At 34.9% G+C, this 22,331-nt stretch overlaps 1 protein-coding gene across 1 annotated transcript; it reads right to left on the reverse strand.

Annotated features, from left to right (window-relative positions):
• Window positions 1-606: 606 nt before the first annotated feature.
• Window positions 607-22,331, reverse strand: LOC110884107. The gene is made up of 5 exons (XM_022131778.2): window positions 21,970-22,331; window positions 14,695-15,240; window positions 1,122-1,241; window positions 957-1,046; window positions 607-852 (listed from the first exon to the last, which is right to left on the reverse strand). Exons 1-5 carry the CDS (start codon window positions 22,313-22,315, stop codon window positions 788-790), a joined length of 1,167 nt encoding a protein of 388 aa, XP_021987470.1. The 5' UTR covers window positions 22,316-22,331; the 3' UTR covers window positions 607-787.

Raw genomic sequence — 22,331 nt, forward strand, 5'->3', positions numbered from 1 at the left:
AATGTATCCTGGCCCAACACGTGTCACGCGACATAGAGAAGGGCGGTGGTGCTTTTTTATCCTTTCATCTTCTACTTTTCTAGTTCCGCTTTTCCCAATATTGTTTTATTTATTGGGGTTTAAGATTTTTGGTGTTAACCAAATTTAATAATTAATGGCGTTTAATGGTTTCATCGTATTAACATTTTGGCGTTTATGACGTTTTTCAAATCGTATGCTATTAGAACCCCAGGGTGGTCAGGAATCTTTTGAGAATCACCTTTATTGGGGGAGCATGCATTTCCGTTCATTTTCTTTCTTCACAAGTTCAAAGGTAATATATACAAGATTTTTTTTATAGTTGTAATCATTTTAACACATTGCTTATTTATAGAATAAAATTAAAAGGTTTTATTTTTATTTTTATTTTTAATCATTTTTAACACATTGCTTAGTTAAAGAAAAAATTCAAAAGTTCAAATATTTTGATCCGTTACATGGCACACATGTTTTGGCATCTTTAAGGTTTTTTTTTCATGTTTTTGGCACACATGTTTTTGCATCTTTAAGTTTTTTTTTTTTTTCATGTTTTTGGAATTACTTATGACAACTGTTACTCAACCCGATATAAGTTGGTTTTGCTTGTAGCTAAAAACCGAACTAAATCACACTCTACTCATCCTTAAAATCAACAACCTATTTGTTGTGTTCCTCGTCGCATCGCGTGCGCACCCCAATGGTATATAAATACACATATGAATCATCCATCCACATTTGTTAACATGTATGTAACACTTTCTTTAGTTAGTTAATATGTATCACCTTGGAGCTTGATGCAAATCCGGATAAGCATTTTAAAAGGGTACGCCAAAACTACACAAGATAAAAAAGAACATGCATGTTATGTTATATATGATCGATCAATAACTTAACCTAATTGTATGAATGAATAAGAAAACCATTCATTATATATATACCCGCTCTGAGGACCAAGTTTGCTAGCTTCATACAGCCCTTCATATTCGAGGTACCTCTAGTTATGAAATGTAGAACCGGCGTCCGCAACACTATTAGAAGATGATCAAAAAACTAATTAATTTTGATTTATTAATTATAAATAAAAAACAAACGAGCTTAATTACATTCATAGATGATGAGTTGGATAGGTGTGAAATCAGCCGGACAGTTTTGAGCTATAGCTATCAGCACAGCAGGGCTCTTCAACGGATTATTGCATCTTTGTATTAAAGTCAATGCTAAGTCTGAAATTATTAATAGTATATATTTAGGATTAAAATTAAGGAAAAATCACAATCACATGATAATTTAGAGGACTCAGTCTTTTCGTGCAAGTTTTGCACCCGTTTTTTTCACACCTCTAGATTAAAATGTTTAGAAAGATTGCCGTAAAAAGTATTTTTTTTTTCTTTTCGAAGTGGTGTTTTTCGGCCCCTTACAACAGTTGTAAAAAGCTGATGAAAGACCTTTCGTGTAGCCGAGTTCTTTAAGTTCTCACAACTCGTATAAGGTTTCATTTTACCCTAACCCTATATACATATATAGAGTTAAGTTCATTTGGGAACAACCCCCTTGATTGTGAACACTAATGAACTAATCTCAGCCCTTGATTATCAATACACAAGTGTAAATCAATGGCTAGGATTTGATGATGAAAATACATTAATGTATTTTACGATCTGAAGATGTAAATCAACGCTCAGGATTTGTTCACTCAGTTCACAAATACACTATTGTTCACTCTAGAACTCCACCATATATATATATATATATATATATATATATATATATATGTATAGGGAGCCGCTAGAATGAGAACCACCTCGAGTTGTAAGAACCGCGAGAACTACACCCCACGGAGCGCCGTTCGCCGCGATTTTTTTTTTACAAGTAGATGTGTGCATTATAAACACGGCCGTAAAAAATCACGGTGAACGGCGCTCCGTGGGGTGTACTTTTTTACACCTCAAGTTTGGTGAAAAAAAAAAGAAAAAAGAAAAAAAATTAAAAAACACCAAACTTGAGGTGTAAAAAAGTACACCCCACGGAGCGCCGTTCGCCGTGATTTTTTACGGCCGTGTTTATAATGCACACATCTACTTGTAAAAAAAATCGCGGCGAACGGCGCTCCGTGGGGTGTAGTTCTCGCGGTTCTTACAACTCGGGGTGGTTCTCATTCTAGCAGCCCTTATATATATATATATATATATATATATATATATATATATATATATATATATATATATATATATATATTAAGAGTTCTGTAAGTTCTACAATTATTTAGAGTTCTGAAATGATCCTTACCCTATACACACACACGCACATATATATAGGGTCAAGATTTAGGGAAAACGGTGAAAAGTGTGAGAACAGTGAGAACGCTTATGGATCGTCAGATTAAAACAATCTATGGACTAGATTGGCCCGGTGACGTTTTCGTAAATAACATCAATTTTATTACGTGGACGCGCTTCATTAAGGGTAAAAAGGTCTTTAGACTTCTCGACACAAAACGCCAAACTCATGAATAGAACGCCATTAAATTCCCGCCTTAAAATACAAAGCACACATCATCCTAATCTAAACGCCATTAAATATAAAACGCCAAACTTTGTTTTTAAACGATAAAGCAGAACAAACAGTAACTGAAATGACGGAACTTAACTACTAGCATTTATTATAATAAAATTCTGCCTAAAATACACGCCAAAAACATCCTATATAAACAACATCTCCGACCTTCCATAAACCACACCAAACCCAAAACGCCATAGTTTACTATATACCATTCATCTTAGAAACGCCAAAAACCCAAACATCAAAGATTCTAATCGACGTTTCCTTGAGATACACTATTTTCGCAGTAAAAACGCCAAAAAGTTAAAAAATCAAAAATGGCAAACATCGTTTCTTGGATATTCAATATTGTTCTACGCGAAGTTTCGCCGAATGGATTGTTAGCTGAGGGGTGTAATTCAATAACATTTTGCTGCATGAGATTGACAAATCTTCAAAAAAGAGAGACTGATGACAGACAAATGTCATTTTCTGTGTTTTGTTCTTCATGAATATTTGAATGGCATGAACAGACGGATGGCACTGTGTTGGTGCATCCGCCTGTCGTCTTTGTCTTGTATCGAGTCTTGTATAGAAGTAATTAGATCAGGGCACGAAAAACGAGATAGTAGGATTTTAGGGTGATGACGCTTGAAATGTCACCTGGACAGTTTCAAGCGAAATCACATTGTCCAGATTCCGGTCGAGATGCTAAGTGATGATTTCGCTTGAATTGATTGTTCTGATTTCGCTTGAAACGTATTCAAGCGAAATCTGATGCCTATATATAGGGGCATCTCAAGCGAAATCTGATGCCTATATATAGGGGCATCTCAAGCGAAATCTTATAACTGTTCATTCCGGTTTGCAACGAAGTGCTGCCGAAGTGTCGTCACGCTGTAAACGTCATTCTATCAATCAAAGAGACAGTTTTAAGTAGTATTCTTGCTGAATTGAGCTCAGTTTGTCTGTTTCTGCCGTTCAAACTGAGTAAAACTCTTCTGATCGACTCGTTTGGGACCGAAAACGATCCTACAAGAGGTATCAGAGCTCAGGAGGAGGAGTTCCACCAATTCAGCTGCGATTTATGATTTCTACACCTTCTTTTTCAAATTGAAGATCTTTTCACGGTTAAAATTGGCTAAAATTTCCACAGTATGTGCGCAATCATGGTGTAACAAAGCCTTGAAAGTTTCAGGTCTAAATTCAATCAAAAACTTGACAAATTAGTAATTCCGCTTGAAAACGTTCGAGAAAATCATGACGTCATTGTGATTTCGCTTGAAAAGTAGTCCTGATTTCGCTTGAAAACTGATATTTCGCTTCAGATTGTCTGCTGATTTCGCTTGAAGTTACTATTCCGCTTCAGTCTGAGGTTCCGCTTGAAAGTTCATTTTAATTCCGCTCGAACTTGGTATCTCGCTTGAACATTGTTGACTGATTCCGCTTGAATCAGTGGTACCACTTGAGAAAGGAATTTTGTTTAAGTGGGTTATTTCGCTTGAAAATACAGTCTTGAAAATTTCTTAAAATCCGAAAAATGGATGAAGAATTTTATAACGCATTCGCAACTCCGGTTACCCCGATCAGTCTTGCACAGAACACGATGTTGGAAAACGAAACAGGAACTATGCAAAAACTGCCCAAGCTCATGAACATCGAAGAGTATAAGGGTTGGGAATGTCGTTTCGAAAACTGGGTACAAGCTAATTATTTAGATGCTTGGGAATATGTTGAGACGAAGTATGTGAGACCGATAAATGACGATGAAGAGGTGATTGCTATCAAGGATATGAGTGCTGAAGATAAAAGGAAATACAAAAATGAGAAAATGATGTTGAGTCTGCTACAACAAGCTGTGAAAGAAGACATCATGGTCTTATTGCAACATAACGGAAGTTCTTATTCGATTTGGAAAGCGTTAAGATCAAAGTTTGTTGGTAGTCAGGAAATGATCAAGAACAAGAAATCGCTTTTGAAGAAAGAGTTTGATTTGTTTCGTGGTTTGAAGAATGAGAGCACAAAGCAGATTATAGAAAGATACTGCAACTTGTTGGTTAACATGAGACGGGTGAGTATCAACAAAGATAATGAGGAGTTGATTGAAAAGTTAGCTGATGCATTACCACACGAAACTTGGGGCACATATTTGATGATGCTCATAAGCAAGAAAGGTTTTAACACGCTAACTTTGAGTAAATTCATTGAAAAGTTGGAAGCTCAAGATATGGAGCAACGAAAGATTGTTCGAATGAAAGATTTCGATGGTGAACAGGATATTGGGTTGTATTACAAAACAGGGTTGAATGAGAAAACCACAAGTTTTTCTCCAAAAGTGGAAACTGGTTTCAATGCCAAGAATTCATCTGGAAGTTCATCAACAGGATCAAGAAGCAAGACAAGTTTTTCTTCATTTCCAACATTTGATCCGAACATTTCAGCAACAAAGAATGGAAGAAAACTACAGTGTAACATTGTATTAAATCTTGAGAATGATCAAGATTACTCAGAGGAAGTTGCTAAGAATCACATGTCTTTGTTGGGAATGGTGTTAGAATCATACAGTAGTTTTGTTGCAGGAAAGATCGGGAATCCAATGCTTACAAAAGAGGATTACGATCAGATCGATGCTGAGGAGATGGAGCTTATGGATATAAAATGGTGTGTGGCTAGTGTGTTGAGGAGAGCTGAGAAATTCAAGCAGATCACACGAAGAAATGATCTACGTGAGGCTAATATTTCTACTTTAGGTTTTGATAAATCTAAAGTCACTTGTTTTCGCGAAGCAAGTGGAGCTCAAAATCCTTTTAACAACAACAATGATTACTACCGGAAGGCCATCTACCATCAAGTTGCTCAACAACCAGCTCAACAGCAAGCACAAACTACACATGGAAGGAATGTGATTGAAGATTCTTCAAAGAGAGCTTGTGTGGTTAATCAAGATGAACAGAAACCATCAACTGGATTCAACTAGGATAAATATATTTCAGCTGATGGTAAAGCTTTGATAATAGATCAAGATGATGAGAAGTTACCTGAAGGGTTTAGCTGGGAGAATTTCACTTGGGATGATTATATTCCTGACCAAACTCCAGTTCACACAGCTTTTGTTGCCCGAATTGAAGAAGATAGTGATGATGATGGTACTGAGTACTATGCTAAACAAATGAGAGGTCATTTGAAGATGATGGCTGAAAGTGATAATGAGGATGATAAAGCCAAGAAGAAAAAGAAAAAGGTAAAGACACCGGTTAGCAGTGACGATGAAACAGTACCAGTAGTGAGAAGAAAAGTGAAAGAAGTTTCAACTTTCAAAATTGATGAAGAAGCTGTTGCGAAAAAGTGTCCAGTAATGTGTGAAAATTGTGAAGCAATGAAGAAACAAAATAGTTCGTTGATTCACAATATGAACAGATGGAAGGAATCATATGATGTGCTGAACAAAGCGATGAATATGTATAATGACACAAGTGAAGAGTAAGCTACAGCAATGAAGACACTTCAGGGAGCGTTCATGAATAAACAGAAAGTGATGAACAATTACATCGAGAAGTGTGATGCTCTTGAACAGAAACTAGAGTTACAAAGAATTGAAACTGAAAGAGTAAATCGTTTGTTGAAAAGTTACTCATGTACTTCTTATGTCATTGACAGGATCTATCCAACTGTTGAAGGCATGAAGGCTTTTGAAGATGATGAGGTGACAGAAGAACAGACTGAAGAAAATACTCCAGAGAAGAAGAAAGTAAAGAAGAATGACACAAAGAAAAAGGCTGACAAGAAGAATTCTGGTAAGAAACAGGGTGTCAGTTACAACAAGTGTCCACCCCCGCTGGAAAATGGATATTTGCCCAGAAATCCAAATTCTGAAAGAGTCCAAAAAGCTACAAACTTACAGTGGGAGTCGGAGTCCTCAGTCAATTTGCCAGAAAATATTGATGTCGTTTTTACATCGTCTGACACTGATCAACAATCTCAATTGATGAAGAAAGTAGTGGATCATGTGTTAGATAATGATGAGACAGAGGAGTCAAAGTCGGAGTCTATGTCGGAGTCAAAGTCTGAGTCTAGCACTCCGGGTCAAAATGAAAAATAGGGCAAAAGAGTTTATGATAAAGAATTCTTGTTATCAAAATCTAATTTGGATGATGAAACGTTTAAAGTTGCTTATACTTTGAATGATTCTGACAAATTATATTCTGATGAGGAATTTCCAATAAGAGGTGTTAAAACTGAATTGATCAAAAAGGTTTTCAAACTAACAGAAATTAATATTTCTGAAATAAAAGATTTAAATCTTACTGATAAACCTAAAAAATACACCTCAAGAGTACAACAAAGATTAAACAAGAAAAAAGGTTCTGGTTCTGGTTTTCAAAAGAAACCAAACCATAACGGTAATTTCAAAAAGAAAGGTTTAGGTTTTACTCCAACAGAAAAACAGAAAAATGAAAAATATGTTCGTGATTTTAAATCAAAGATGACATTTGTTTCAGGAACGTCAGCAGATGAAGAAGAAAAGAAAGAATTCTGGAGACAATCAAACAGAGAGTTCCTTGCAAAGAAGCAAGAAGAGATGAAGAATGCTGATCAGAGAAAGAAAACTCAAACCTGTTTCAAATGTGGTAGAATTGGACATCTTGCGGTGAACTGTTCGCAAGCAATTCAATCTAAACAGGGAGTTTCTAAACTGAAAGAGAAAGTGATTGAGTTTGAACCACCAATTGACAGAACCAAACTATTCAAAAATTCGAAATTTGAAATTGGTGAATGTTCAAACAAGTTTTATAAGAAGAAAGCTAAATCTGACAACTAAAAATGGGTTGTTAAGAAGTCTGTTGATAGTTCTAGCGATGATTCTAATAGGTCAAAATCAGAGGAGCTATCTTCTGGTGATGAATCTGATTCCACAAAATCAGAGGAGCCACAGGTTAGGTTAAGAGTGAAGAGTCAGTTCTGACTGTGGATGATGAGAATTTTCCACTACTTCGGGCTGAAAATTTTAAGAAGAGAATTGGTAAAGTTGAAATTTCTAACCAATTTTTATTCTGATAAGCAGGTTTTTGATGCTGAAAAGGCCTTTAACCTCAAGGTAAAACATATTTTTGGTAAGATGATTGATCGAAAAGTCAAAGGGGTTAAAGAGTTTTATGAAAAGAAGATGGGAGGTAAGAAACCGAGTGTTGGTGACTCGATGACACCGAAGGCTGGTCAGACTTGGGTGGATATTTTCTTTGAATAGAAAAACCTGACTTGCCAGAGATCCCAAGTTTGTAATCGTGGATCATGAATCGGCATCTTTCTTAAAATGTTTTTTGAAAAAGGTTAAGTGTGACTTGCCGGAGTTCCCAGGTTGGTAAGCGTGGAACATGAATCGGCATAATTCTTTGTATTTGTTTGTGTTTTTCGTACAAGTGGTTTAGAGTTTTGTTCTGATGAAGTGATTAGTCAAGGTCATTAATTTGAACTTGATGATATCATCATACAAGTGGTTGAAAGACAATTTGATGAACCACATCCTCGTTCCTATAAATGGTAAAATCAACTAAACTTATTTTCCGGAAAAATCATTTCGATTAAAACAAACTTAAGTGTTTTGAAATCTTAATGAGAAAATAGTTTGTTGATAGGGGGAGTTCCGATTGTTTATGCCAAGTGAATGGCGATTTGAGGCGATTTGATATCAGTTGTCAAGTTTACCTGTATAGTTTGTTTTTCAAAATTTGTTTCTACTAAGTGGGTCAAGTGCTCAGTTTGTTTCAAATTTTTCTTTAAATGTATTTGCATTTTAGGGGGAGTAAAAACTTCAGAAAATCCAAAACATTTGAAAATTTGAAAAAGCACAAAAACATGATAAAATCAAAAATGAGTTTTGTTGTATAAAAGAGGAAATGATAGTACATCAGTGGACTGTCACAACATGCTAAAGAAATGGAAAGTAAAAATGTGAATCTCACTGTGGATATGTCAGTAGGTTTTTACACATTTAGTAGATCGTGGCGAGATATAAACATAAAATTTCAAACTTGCTTAGATCGTGGGTAACAGTTTCTTGGATATATGGGTAACCCCCGAAATCTTGTTTGAAAGGTCCCTCTTTCTGAGATACTAGGTCTTTATGCTTAGTGATATCTGGGGTATTATCCCGGGACTTCTGCTGAATGGAAATTTTGACCTAGTCCCCGCATTGCTTGAAAAAGCGCAGCCCTCAGCATAAAAAATGATGAAACGTTGAAAAATGCTAATCATGTGCTGTTGAAGAAAAGATCCTCTAAAGGGGACACACCAAAAGTCGAACCGTCATCTCTCTGCTGAACGGAAGTTCTGACCTGAGCTCTCACGGTTTCGCATCTAACCCTTTACAGATATTATCTAGGTATACTCACCTGTAAGACTGAATATTGGGATCTGGATACGGGAGTATATTCAAGTGGTGGGACACGCGATTAAGTTTAAGTGCTTAAAACATTAATCTCGTATCTCGAAGCAGTTGAAATTTGTGTGAAAATTTAAGTGGACCAGTATACTGACAATCTAGGTGAATTGTTTAGAACTTAAAATGTAATGAAGCTTAACGGTGTTGGTGATTTGTCTCAGAAACTGATATGATCTTCTTACACAAACTCACAAAAATATTGTCTCTATAGATTTTATTTCTGCATAGTTGTATTCTTGCATGTGGTGTCAGTTTTTGAATTTCAAAAATCCAAAAAGATTTTAGTGTGTTTTAGCATAAATTTTGAAAAATACAAAAAGATTTTCGACAACTGGTGTTGGAGAGCTGATTTTCAAAATTCCAAGTGCTAAACATGATGACACTTTGTGAAGGGGAGTTTAAGTAAAAAGAGTATAAAATCTATCTTACAAGTGGTCATGAGAAGCTTTGAAAATGATACTCTTGCAAGTGGTTCATCAGAATCTAAAAGATAAATCATTTTGTGATTGTTTCAAGTGATGTCTGAGTGTGTTAATCTTTATATCATAAAACTTATATTTGTGGTAGAGATTTATGCAGGTCTGAGAAAGAGCTAGGTTTTTGATCCTAAGCAAAGTTAGAGTCAGACAACAATCTTGAACCTGTGAAAGCCAGACTGCGATCCCAGCTGATTGAGAGGGGGAGTCTGAATTACAAAGAGCCAGGTTCTGATCCTGAGATTGTTGTTGCTGATGAATTTAAAGTTTCAACATTCGAGGAGGAGTGTATGTTGGTGCACATGAATAGAGAAGACGTTAACATCCGAGAGAAGATGATAGAGAAGAGAAGATAGAGATTGAGGATGCTTACAGCGTCAGATATTTCAGAGACAAGCCCAAAGACTGATAAAGATTGAAGATTCGAAGAGTCGATAATGAAGACTCCGTCAACATCCGAGGGGGAGTTTGTTGGTGCATCCGTCTGTCGTCTTCGTCTTGTATCGAGTCTTGTATAGAAGTAATTAGATCAGGGCACGAAAAACGAGATAGTAGGATTTTAGGGTGATTCCGCTTGAAATGTCACCTGGACAGTTTCAAGCGAAATCACATTGTCCTGATTCCGCTCGAGATGCTAAGTGACGATTTCGCTTGAATTGATTGTTCTGATTTCGCTTGAAACATGTTCAAGCGAAATCTGATGCCTATATATAGGGGCATCTCAAGCGAAATCTTATAACTGTTCATTTCGGTTTGCAACGAAGTGCTGCCGAAGTGTCGTCACGCTGTAAACGACATTCTATCAATCAAAGAGACAGTTTTATGTAGTATTCTTGCTGAATTGAGCTCAGTTTGTCTGTTTCCGCCGACTGAGTAAAACTCTTCTGATCGACTCGTTCGGGTCCGAAAACGATCCTACACACTGAAAAGTGGGATGAAGATAAAGATGAAGATAAATATGAACTTAAAACAAAAAACCCATGTCATTTTGTGTTTCCACACATCCACAACAAAGCTACTTCAACAACAAAAAAATAAATGAATTATACCAAAGTAAAAAATGTCATATATTGGTAATGGTTCTTGTAGTATCCAAAAAAGAAAGAGACTGGTGACAGTGAAGATTTGGAAGATGAACTGCTTCTATTTTTTTTAATTTTTTTTCTTTTGTTTGTTATGTAATTTTTAGCTAAGAACAAATACATTCTAAACAAATATAATAAAACGCCACACAGACAAATGCTTGTGAAATGCCATCATGCCATAAAACACCCAAAACTCCCAAACTATAATAAAATTACTTTGGACAAGCATTATTAAAAACTCAAAAAAAGTATAAAACAAGGTACAAGAGAATAGAACAAGTGCTATCTTTATCTAAATCCCATTAAAAATACAAAACGCCAAAATCTCGAAAAGGTAACTACAAACAGTAAACTGAAACGATAAACAGATGAAGCTGAACAAACAGTAACTACAAAACAGTAAACTGAAGTGACGGAAACTTTATTACAAACATTTATTATATTAAAAGCCACAACATAGGAAATTGAATTTATTTATCTTTTCAAATGGCCATAATTACCTGTCACTTTATAGACTCCATCCTACATGCGCGGGGAAAAAAACTCATTATAAAAGTAGAACATGTAAAAACAACTTAAATACTCTACACATTATCTAAAACGCCACATATTGTCCAAAACGCCATAAAACTTAAACAAATACTTAAACAAATGGCCAAGGTTATTGCATGGAGGTTTGAAAGGTCGGAGAGACGTTTCATCCTAAAGTTCTCTGATAGGAGAAGGGTGAAGGTCAAGACAATCAAAGCCATACTTAGTATGGATGAAGGGGTTCAGAGGGATACTCTGGCCCTTGGGGTTACAATGGCCAACGATTGTGAAAGAACTCGAACGGTAATAAGAAGATTGGAGAGAAAATTTCCAGCATAGAACATGATGATGATGATGATGATGATATTGATGATACTCCTCTACCAACAGTTAGCAGTTGGGTGGTGCATGAAGAAGCAGGAACGGTTGAAGTGACTTATGGACACGGGGTGGAATATTCATTGCCGATGAAGGAAATGTTGAAGACAGAGAGGCTACATCTCCTTGAACAACTCTATGATTTAGCACCTTCAAACGATGCAAGATCCAAGGTTGTAATAATATTTAAGTATAGGCTGCAGCAAAGAAGAGACGAGATGATGGCGTTATACGCTAATGCAAAATATGATGATGATGAAGCTGAAGAAAATGAGGAACAAAGCGATGGGTACCTCTGATGTAATCCCATACACAGAAGACTATTAGTTTGTTTTGATTTCGTCTTATTGTAATCTTATGAAATATTAATGAATGGTAATGAATTATGAACAACGCCACGAACGCCAAAAAATTGACCTGGGAAACGCCATAACGCCAAAAAAAATTATCTATGTGACACAAAACAATTAATTCAACGAGACAAATCCAAAAAAACAGTAAAACGCCAAGTAGTTAATGAATCTAATTAACGCCAAAATAATCTTAGACGCCAAAAATGAAGTAGCATGTGACACACGAAATTGGGAACAAGAAGATTAAAAAACAAAAAAAAGCCCCTCGCACCCTGATTATATCCAACGCCAAGTGTTCCATCAGGATGCGTTCTCACCGTTCTCACACTTTAGGGCGTTTTCTCCTGATCCTGTTTCTATATATATAGGGTTAGGTTCATTTGTGAAAAAAAACCCCTTGATAGTAAACACTAGTGAACTAATCCTAGCCCATTGCTTATCAATACATAAGTGTATACACAAGTTTAAATCAATGGCCGGGATTTGTTCAATCAGTTCACAAATACACTAGTGTTCACTTTAGAATTCCACTATATATATATATATGGTAGGGTTCATTTGAGAACCACTTTTAGTGCGAGAACCATGAGAGCCAATGTGAACACAAAAAAAAAAAAACCTAAAAATACATAAAAACACACAATCTTTTTTATTATATTTTAATTAAAATTCGCTATTTTTCGTTACCAAAAAAGAAATTCTAGTAACAATTATCAATGCACATGTGCATATGTGTCATTTCTTTGACAAATTCCGTAATACATTACCAGTATTAGACAATTACACTTTCATTTACACTACCATCCTTAATACACTACTTTTTACATTAGCAATATATAAAATGCACATGTGCATCTATATGTATGAACGTGATATAACGTGTTTTGGTACAAAAAGTTTGTGATTTTGAATGATGAAGTTGGCCAATATACATGTTTTTGGTTAGTTATCTCTAGTGGTTGATGGTTTGGTTATATTTGTCACTTTATGGTGTAATATGTTTTTTTCGTATGGTATGAAGGGTGTTGACGCACATGTGTATAAAGTGAAAAATACTATACATATTGGTGATGGTAGTGTATTATGGATAGTATGAGGTAATGGTAGTCTATTATGCATGGTATGATAGATGAAAAGGAAAGTGTATTCAAAGTAGTGTACCAAAAACACGTTATATCTTGTTCATACATATAGATGCACATGTGCATTTCTAATATTTATAATGTAGAAAATATTGTATTATTGATGGTAGTGTAAATGAAAGTGCAATTGTCTAATTACGGAATTTGTCAAAGAAATGATACATATGCACATGTGCATCCATAATTGTTACTTGAATTTTTTTAGAAACTACAAGTGGCGATTTTTATATAAATAATAAGAGTGAATTGCAAATTTTGTCCTTTATCTATATATCACATTTCAAGCGGTGCCCTTTATCTTTAAAATTGACGAGTTTTGTACTTATTGTTTCAAAATCTTACACGATATGTCCTTTGGCTCTAACCCAGTTACTTTTTATTGTTAAAAGACATAATGTGCAAGTCACATAAGGGCATATCAGTCATTTCCCTACCCTTTTCATTTTCCCCCAATTAATACCAACCCAAACCCTACCTTTTCTCCCAACCGTTCACCAACAACCATCCAACCACCATACAAGCACCACCGTCACCATCACTGGAACCACCGTTCATCACCACCACCATCCTCGCCATTATCCTTAACCATCACCGCCGTCATCGTGGACCACAACCGACACCACCGTCATCACTTTCAATCAAACCATCACTGGTGTCTCCTTCAAGCACAACGTCCACCGTCATTATCGTTGCTCCACATGACCACCGTCGTCACCCCGTCGTTACACCCACAACAACACCAACATTTGTCATCATCCCCGTCGATCTAAGCTGAGTTGTTCAAGCATCTTGTCAGACGACCATCGACCACCGGAGCTGTTCAAGCTTCGTGTCGGACAACCGTCGGCCACCGGAGCTCCCACACTCTCTTTCTCTGCGTTTTCTCTCTTTCTCTAACCTCTCACTATCATACTCTATCTCTCTCTCTTTGATTCTTTCTCTCTAAACTTCTCTCTCTTCTGCTTTCTCTCTCCATCTCACTCTTTCTTTGGGTTTTCCAAAATGAGGAAAGTGTGTATGTTTGTGGGTATTTGTGGTGGAAGTGATGGTGGAATTAGTAGAAAAGAGGGGTGGGGATGGTGTAGCTGGTAGGTGGTGGGGTGATAAAAGAGGATTTGTTGATGGTGGTGGTGGTCTGAACTTGTAGAGAGAAGATAGAGAGATGGAGTTGATGATGGTGGTCTGAACTTGTAGAGAGAGGTTATAATGAAATTTTGATTTAGTTTAAGTAAATTAAATTTGATAGATTGACAAAGTTACCCTTACATGGTCAAATTTAACGTTTAAAAGTAACTGGGTTAGAGCCAAATGACATACCATGTAAGATAGATTCTGAAACAATAAGTACAAAACTCGTCAATTTTAAAGATAAAGGACATTGCTTCAAATGTGATATATACAGATAAAGGACAAAATTTGCAATTCACTTTAAATAATAATAATAATAATAATAATAATAATAATAATAATAATAATAATAATAATAATAATAATAATAATAATAATTTGTGTTTTTAGGTATTTTTAGGTATTTTAAGTTGTGTTCACATTGGTTCTCGCGGTTCTCGCAATAAAGGGTGCTTCCTAACCGATCCTTGCCCTATATATATATATATATATATATATATATATATATATATATAGATATATATATATATATATAGATATAGACAGAGAAGGGATCATAAAAAAACTTAAAAAGATAGCTAGAAATGTATGTATGTACGTACTTACCAAAATGTTTGGAACCAATAGCATTAACTACCAAAGGCTCGTGATCTGCATGTTCTATGTCTGGCAATATTACGGATTTAAAAAAGAGACACATTTCCTTATTCCAAGGTCGGGAAACAATTATGTCAAGCGGCGTGCAACCTTGGTTATCTTTTGCATGCAACAAGTTTGGGCTTCTGTCTAGCAAGATCTTAGCAGCATTTGTATTCCCAAATGAAGCAGCTAGATGAAGCGGAGTGCTTCCATCTGAATTTCGGACCTCTGTTAGTGGAATATCAGTGAGATCCAACATGCTCTTTAGAAACCCATCCCCATCATCCTTGTAGGCCATTGCTATGTGGAGAGCTGTGTTGCCATTGATGCTGATACTCTCTGTGATTGCAACTTTTTCCTTGTTTATGATACTCACCACTTGTTGTAGTTTTCCACACTCAACAGCATCATACAACACTTGCTTATTTCTTGTCCCATCTCTCTTTTCCCTTACCTTTTGCATCAAATCTATGCAGGGTGAGCCAGAACCTACTTTTCTTTCTTCTTCTTGCTCTGGATAAGGTACTTTACTTTGTTTGTTAATTACGAGTATAAAAATTTCAACACACTAGTACTGCTAGATATGCATACACAAGATCTTGGAAACTATTTTAACGAATTGCTTATATGTATGGGAACTTTGAACACGAATGATAATTTTAGAGCATTTGATATTTTAAAGGTACTATGGTTGCCAAAAATGTATCCATATGATTTCGGTTATCAACAAAGAGATGAACTTATGCATGAGCTCGGTTACTACATTCTTAATATAAAAAAAAAAAGATGAAATGTTTGCCAAACATGAGTGTTATATACTTATTTTTCATCTTGCAAGATGGAGGACACAAAGAAACATATTTCATATTAGTTAGTTTTTCGTTTATTGAAGTTAGCATTATTTATACCGCTTTTACGACAAGTTTATAGAGATGTTTTTCTAGCCAAGGGGTGGATATAAATATAACGGGTAAATTACACTTTTCGTTCTTTATGTTTATATCGAATTGCAATAGGTGCCCTTTAACTTCAATAATTACAGAATCCTTTATTTGGAAGACTCATTACACTTATCATCCTTTAGCACTAAGCAGGTTAAAATTTTCAGTTAAGAGCAATTTAGTCTTTTTACTTAATTATTTATAGTATAAATAAAAGAAAATAACATTTAAAATCTTAACCGAATATTTTAACCTGGTTAGCGCTAAAGGACGAAAGGTGTAATGAATTTTCCAAATAAAGGACTGTGGCTATAATTATTGAACTTAAAGGACATCAATTGTAATTCGATACAAACATAAAGGAAGAAAAATGTAATTTACCTTAAATACAACCCAAGGGGATGGTAGCTCCATACTGAACTCATAATCGTCCTATGCAATTTTAGAATTTTTAGTGTAAAAATTTGTTTAAAAAGTTTACGCGTTAGGGCCTCATTTTCAGATTTCTTTAATTCTGTGTTCCGGAGTTTACTAAAGGAAAGAAAAAAAATGAGAAAGAATATATAGGAGAGAAAAGAAAGGGAAATATTTAATTTCATGTAATGTTTTCAAGTTTAAAGGTAAGGATAAGAAACCAAAAATTTTATGTGTTCTCAAGTTCAAATTCAAAGAAAGAGAAAAAAAGGTATAATTTTACAGTTATACTATTTTTGGGTTTTATAATAAGTTAAGTGAGAGGATAAAATAGTAATTAGTAAGATCTTATATTTATAGAGGAAGATTGGCCTTCTACTTCACTAAAAGATAAAGTTTCTAGAACACAAAATACTTTTAGAGTAAAATGCACAGATAGTCCTCGTGGTTTTGTAAAATAACACCTATAGTCCCCAACTTTTGGAAATTACACTGGTGCTCTCTGTGGTTTGACAGTTTGTTACTCGGATAGTCTCTAGAGTGGATGTCCGTTAGTTTTCTCCGTTAAATCTATGTAAAATGACAAAATCACCCCTTGCTTTTATTAAATTAAAATATCAATTGGGCCTCACAATTAATTATTAATTATTAAATACAATATATAACACCTCATCCCCGCCCCACCTCCCTCTATAAAACTATGAATCCCTCTTCAAAACCACCACTACCACCACCATGCCACCACAAAACCACCGGTCACCACCACCATACCACACCACATCTACCAAACACCACCAATCAACTACTTTAACAACCACAATCACAACGCCAGCGTTACCCATGCCACCATTAACCCACCACCTAAAAACCCCAATCTGCAAACCCTAAACTACCATCGTTGCACCACCTCCTCCCTTCAAGTTTTCCACCATCATTTCCGGTGTTCATTAGCTTCCATAAGAACGACATCCTCCGGCGACCTGTCGAGCTCTGCAACAGCCGCAGCACATCGTGGTTCCAGCGAAGGAAGCCAAGCTATAGGGAGGACGGTTCGACGAAGGAGTTACGAATGCTGTTGAGAGGTCTACGGGGTCGAGCTCTGCAACAGCTGCAACACATGGTGGTTTCACCTTCTGAATCTCTACACCCATAAACTACCACCATCATCATCATCTTTCTCTGCTATTAACACACCGTTAACAACAAACCATCATCAAAACCCAACCAATAAAACCCTAAATAAGTTCTAGATCCACACATTCAACTCAAAACTCGAAACCCTAAGAGGCGATATGACCTTAATCGACTGAATTTACCATTGTTAACATTAGCAACCATCGTCACCATCATGTTCACGTTTCTCTCACTCTTCTAGACCTTTTCTGCGTCTCTTTCTCTCTCTCTATGATCGATCTCTCTCTCTAGTCGTTTCTCTCTCTAAATGTGGTGGATAATGGGAACTGGGATGGTGGAGGGAGTTCAGGTGACAGAGATGTCGATGTTGGTGAAGTTGCAGGTGGTGGCGGCTGGTGGTAAGTGGTGGAGGCAGGTATTGGTGAGTGTGTGTATGTGTGTGAGAGAGAGAGGGGGAGAGATACAAGGGCTTAAAATGGTGAATTAGAAGGTTGGTGGGTCCCACCTTTAATTTTAATATATCTATTTTAGTGTTTTAATTTAATACTAAGGGCATGTTGGTCATTTTACATGTAGTTAACGGATAAAACTAATGGACATCCACTCTAGGGACTATCCGAGTAACAAACTGTCAAAGTTGGGGACGACAGGTGTTATTTTACAAAACCACAGGGACTATCCGGGCATTTTACTCATACTTTTACTTCCTTTCACGCTTTCTATTAGTAAGCTCGAGAACACATCGTAAAGGTTCCAACCCAAATAAATGGCCCACTCCATTAGAGGTTAGCAGATGAAAATCCAATAAAAACAAATTTATATAATATGAAAATGAAAGGTCGGTGACCACCTTACTCTTTTTATAAAATTCACCCTAACTTTTCTTAATTGATAAACTCCCCTCTCAGATTTCTAGCTACACAAAAGCCAGCCTTCTAATCTGATTAAAATGAGCCTTCTACTTTTTAACTTGACAAAAAGCCCTCATACTTTCTAACTTCTTTTTAACCTTCAAACTTTTTACATATAACCCATTCTACCTCTACACTTTACTATAATGTCTTAGGTAACCCCCTAACTTCAACTTTCTAAAGTTTCGTGCTTACCCTAAAACTATTTTCTTACGCTTTTATTTTTATAGAAATATCCGTATAAATTCGAGTTCTTCTACACTTTAACGTAATTTTTGTAATTTTTGTTTGAAAATGAGTTGGGTCAATTATTAAATGTTTTTATGTATGTTTTGACGTAAACTTTGTTTGAAAATAAATCGGGTCAAATGTAATACGTTTTGATTCGACGGTATAAATTTGAGCTATCATACGTTTTGACGTCAATTTAGTTTGGAAACGAGTCTGATTGATTGTAGTATATACGTTTTCATTTCGCGTATGATGCCGCCGCAACGCGCGGCGGGTAAAAAAATTAGTAAGTTATAAAAAGATAAGGAGTAGAAACAAAGGAGCCATGGCCTTCAAATATCCAGTCAAAATAAGAATCGGGGGACTTAGGAGAATCTCAATCGCAGGTGAGCAATTCAAATTATATATGTTTTGGATGCATTAAGTTTATCTGGTTTAGGTTGTTAGTTTTAGATGTTTGGACTAGAAGGGTGCATTCGCGATACGGTGGAAAACACAAATACTGCTAGGGTGTGCATGATTCAGTCGGTTTAGTTATTATCCTCAACTGAAGATGAAATCAAAGTCATCGGTTAGTCCATTTTTTAATCAGTTGGTTTTTCGTTAATCAGTTTGGTTTATGCGGTTAGATTGACTTTTTTTGTTCAGTTTGTTTAATTTCGGTTAATAGCCAAAATCAAAATTGGGATAAAACTTTTGCTTAAAATACATGAAATTGAGGTGTCAATACATAAATGGATGTAAAAATACATAAAATGGATGTGTAAATACATATAATGGATGTATAAATACATAAAATGGAAGTATATAAATACATGAAATGGAGATATAAAATACGAAATATTGGAGGTATATAAAATAGAAATATATGAAAATATAAATGATTCGGTTTGGTTCGGTTAATTTTGGTTAAAGCGGGTACACAAAATCGATAATTGGTTTTTGGTTAATCGGTTTTAAGTTAATTTAGTTTTTAGTTGATTTCAGTTTGCATCCGTATGTTTTCGATTAAGGGTTCCGTTATTGCTCATCCATATACATTGTTAATAACATAACATTTCATTTTTTAATTAAGAAGACCATTGCAATACAATACTTAAACTAAAGAGAACAAATTGTTGGTGAAGTTTTTTTCTTAAATATTAACATGGTCGTTTATAAAATGTGGGCTAGTTAGTTTTTTGTAAAATGATAAAGTGTAACTACTAATTAATTGATCATAATTTTTCTAAATATGATGGATTAAAGTGTAATTAAGATGGGAAATTAAAGTGTAACTAGTGTTTCAAAGATTCTTTAACCCTCACTTTAGGGTTAGTATATTATGCATTAAACTAAAAATTTCATTAAATTTTAGGTATCTTAAATTTCCTTCTATGAAAATATAGTATTTAGATATTAGGAAAAAAATGTAACAGTTCTAAAACAACTACTCACTAGTCATTTAAGCAACTTTCTAGTTTCTTTTTATTTTTTTAATGCGTTACAGGTTATGTTTATGTATAACTTGTAATTAGATATGTGGGCGATGCGCCGCGGGTCCGTTGTAAACATTAAATGGATTAATCCAACAGTTATGTAATGCGTTAATCAAATGAAAACACATGTTTCGATGTGTCCGATCTAACTCAATATAACATATATATGCATTGTGGTTGGATCAAAAAGTAAAGTAAACCGAATTTATACCGTACAAATAAAACGAGATCGAACCCGGTTGGTTTGCTTAGTTGATTCCACCTAACCACTACACAACCTTAAATTTGCGTTAAGATTTAGCGGCGTCAAAACATACAACAACTCGAATTTATACCGTCAAATAAAAATGTATTAGCGGCCGGTCAAAACGTAGACTTACTCGAATTTATATTGTCAAGTTAAAGCATAATATATGCGACTCGACTCATACATAGGAAACGTACAAAATACAAATGCGTACACCAAATTTACGTCGAACACAGACAAACTCGAATTTATACGTACAAGTATACCTAATTTATGTCGAAATGTAGACCAATTCGAATTTTTTAACGAATATTGGCGTGAGTATGTATAGATTATTATCGACCCTTTACGTTAAAACATAAACCAACTCGAATTTGAATTTAATCGATGAATCATATTTGATCCGGCTCGCTTTTAAAAAAAATTACGTCGAAACGTACATAAATGTAAGTATGAAAATGTATTATAAATAAAAACAAAATTTACATCGAAACGTACATACAATGTAAGCATGAAAACGTATTATATTTAATTCGACTCATTTTCAAACAAAATTTTCGTCGACACATAAACCAACTTGAATTTATACCAACATATACATAAAAATATGCATGGAACAAATTATTCAAACGATTGTATTAAGGAAAAATCAGATTATATATTATCGTGGGGACAAAGTGGCGTTTTACAAAATTCATAAAAAGTTAAGCGGCTGAAAATCACAATTGCTAAACTTAAAAGGCTAACATGGAGTAAAAATCACATTTGACAAAAGTTGAATGTAAATATGAAAAAATAATTTCAAATTTGTGTTTTTCTTTTATAACTTCCTATATGTAATGTTTTATTAACAAACGAATATGGTTTTGTGATATACTTACTTTTATCTACGTTTTGATAAAAATTTTATAAAAAATGGAATATAAATTTTCTAACAACTTATAAAACCTATATTTGATACGGCTCCATTTTTTGCAAAATTTATATCAAAACATATATAAAAATAAGCATATCCCAAAACCATATTCGTTTTTTTAATAAAAGATTATACTTCGGAAGTTATAAAAGAAAAAACACAAATGAGTTTGTTAATGTCATATCACTATATCACTTGGTGTAACTAACAAAAAGTTAGGTGTAAATAGTAAATGGGTGTGATGAGTCAACGGAAAAAATAAATTACTCTTTTTATTTTTTTAATGAGTTGTCAGTTATGTTTATGTATAATGGGTGAGACTGGTCAACGGAAAAAATAAATTGAAAAAGTAACCTCGTTTTGATGATTCAAGTTTTAGCATATTTGATTTGTTTTGACAGTTTTGTTTTTGCCCCCACCCTTTTCAGTTACGAAAGAATTACATAATAGGATGGGTGATGATTACATGAATGATTCTTTCATTTATTATATCGAGAAGGAGTTCTTTGCGAAAGTTGCGATTGAACATGTAATGAATTGGTTTCAAAGAATAAAAACCCATAGAAAACAACTATGAGTAAGTGGTAGTTAGCTTGTTCTATTTCATGTATTTTTTCTATTGATTTTAACATGTTTTTTTTACTATGATATTGATTTGTCTTTGTGAATATGAAAATCCACAAGTTGTGTTGTTTCTCCTTAAGGCTGCAGCATCACGCCACATATGTAAGTTCCTCCTAATTATTTCCTTTCAAGAGTTTTTTGCCCAATAAATTTGTTGTGAATATTAATGATAAAATCCAACCTGACCCGAAAATTCTAACGCCTAGCTTATTGATAGAAATTTAATTAGGCGACATCAGTAAAATAAATAAATAAATCCTAGCACCGCCAATAGAAATTTAGGTGACACTAGTAAAATAAATAAATTCTAGCACACTGAATATATAGAACAAGAATAAGTACTGACCTGCTTGTTGATCATACATACTTTGCACTTGATCCCATATATGTTTGGCTGTAAAACGCGTTTGTTGACGGAGTTTGGATTCGAGACTATTCAAGACTGTTATGGCTGCTTGTTCGGAAAGGGAACCAAGAATCCAACCATGAACAAGCGCATCTGATCTGTTCCACAGCTTCTGCTCATCCCCAACCTGCATGCTACTTTCATTGATGAAACCAAGCATATCATGGCTCTCTAAGAGACGTAACATCTGTGTTTTCCATAAAGGATACATGCACTTATCACTTAGCTTCACTGTAACAAAGCTTTGGACAGAAACATGTGATGGAAATGGATATTTGGTGGACATACTAGCTTACTTGTCG

The sequence above is a fragment of the Helianthus annuus genome, chromosome 10, assembly GCF_002127325.2.
Source record: "Helianthus annuus cultivar XRQ/B chromosome 10, HanXRQr2.0-SUNRISE, whole genome shotgun sequence".
NCBI classification, from domain to species: domain Eukaryota; kingdom Viridiplantae; phylum Streptophyta; class Magnoliopsida; order Asterales; family Asteraceae; genus Helianthus; species Helianthus annuus.

Coding starts and splice junctions, on each gene's coding strand:
- LOC110884107 (XM_022131778.2), bottom strand. CDS start 22,315: ATGTCCACCAAATATCCATTTCCATCACATGTTTCTGTCCAAAGCTTT. Junction 1,242..14,694: donor TATTGGTTCCAAACATTTTG/GTAAGTACGTAC, acceptor TAATAATTTCAG/ACTTAGCATTGACTTTAATA. Junction 1,047..1,121: donor CCAACTCATCATCTATGAAT/GTAATTAAGCTC, acceptor ATCTTCTAATAG/TGTTGCGGACGCCGGTTCTA.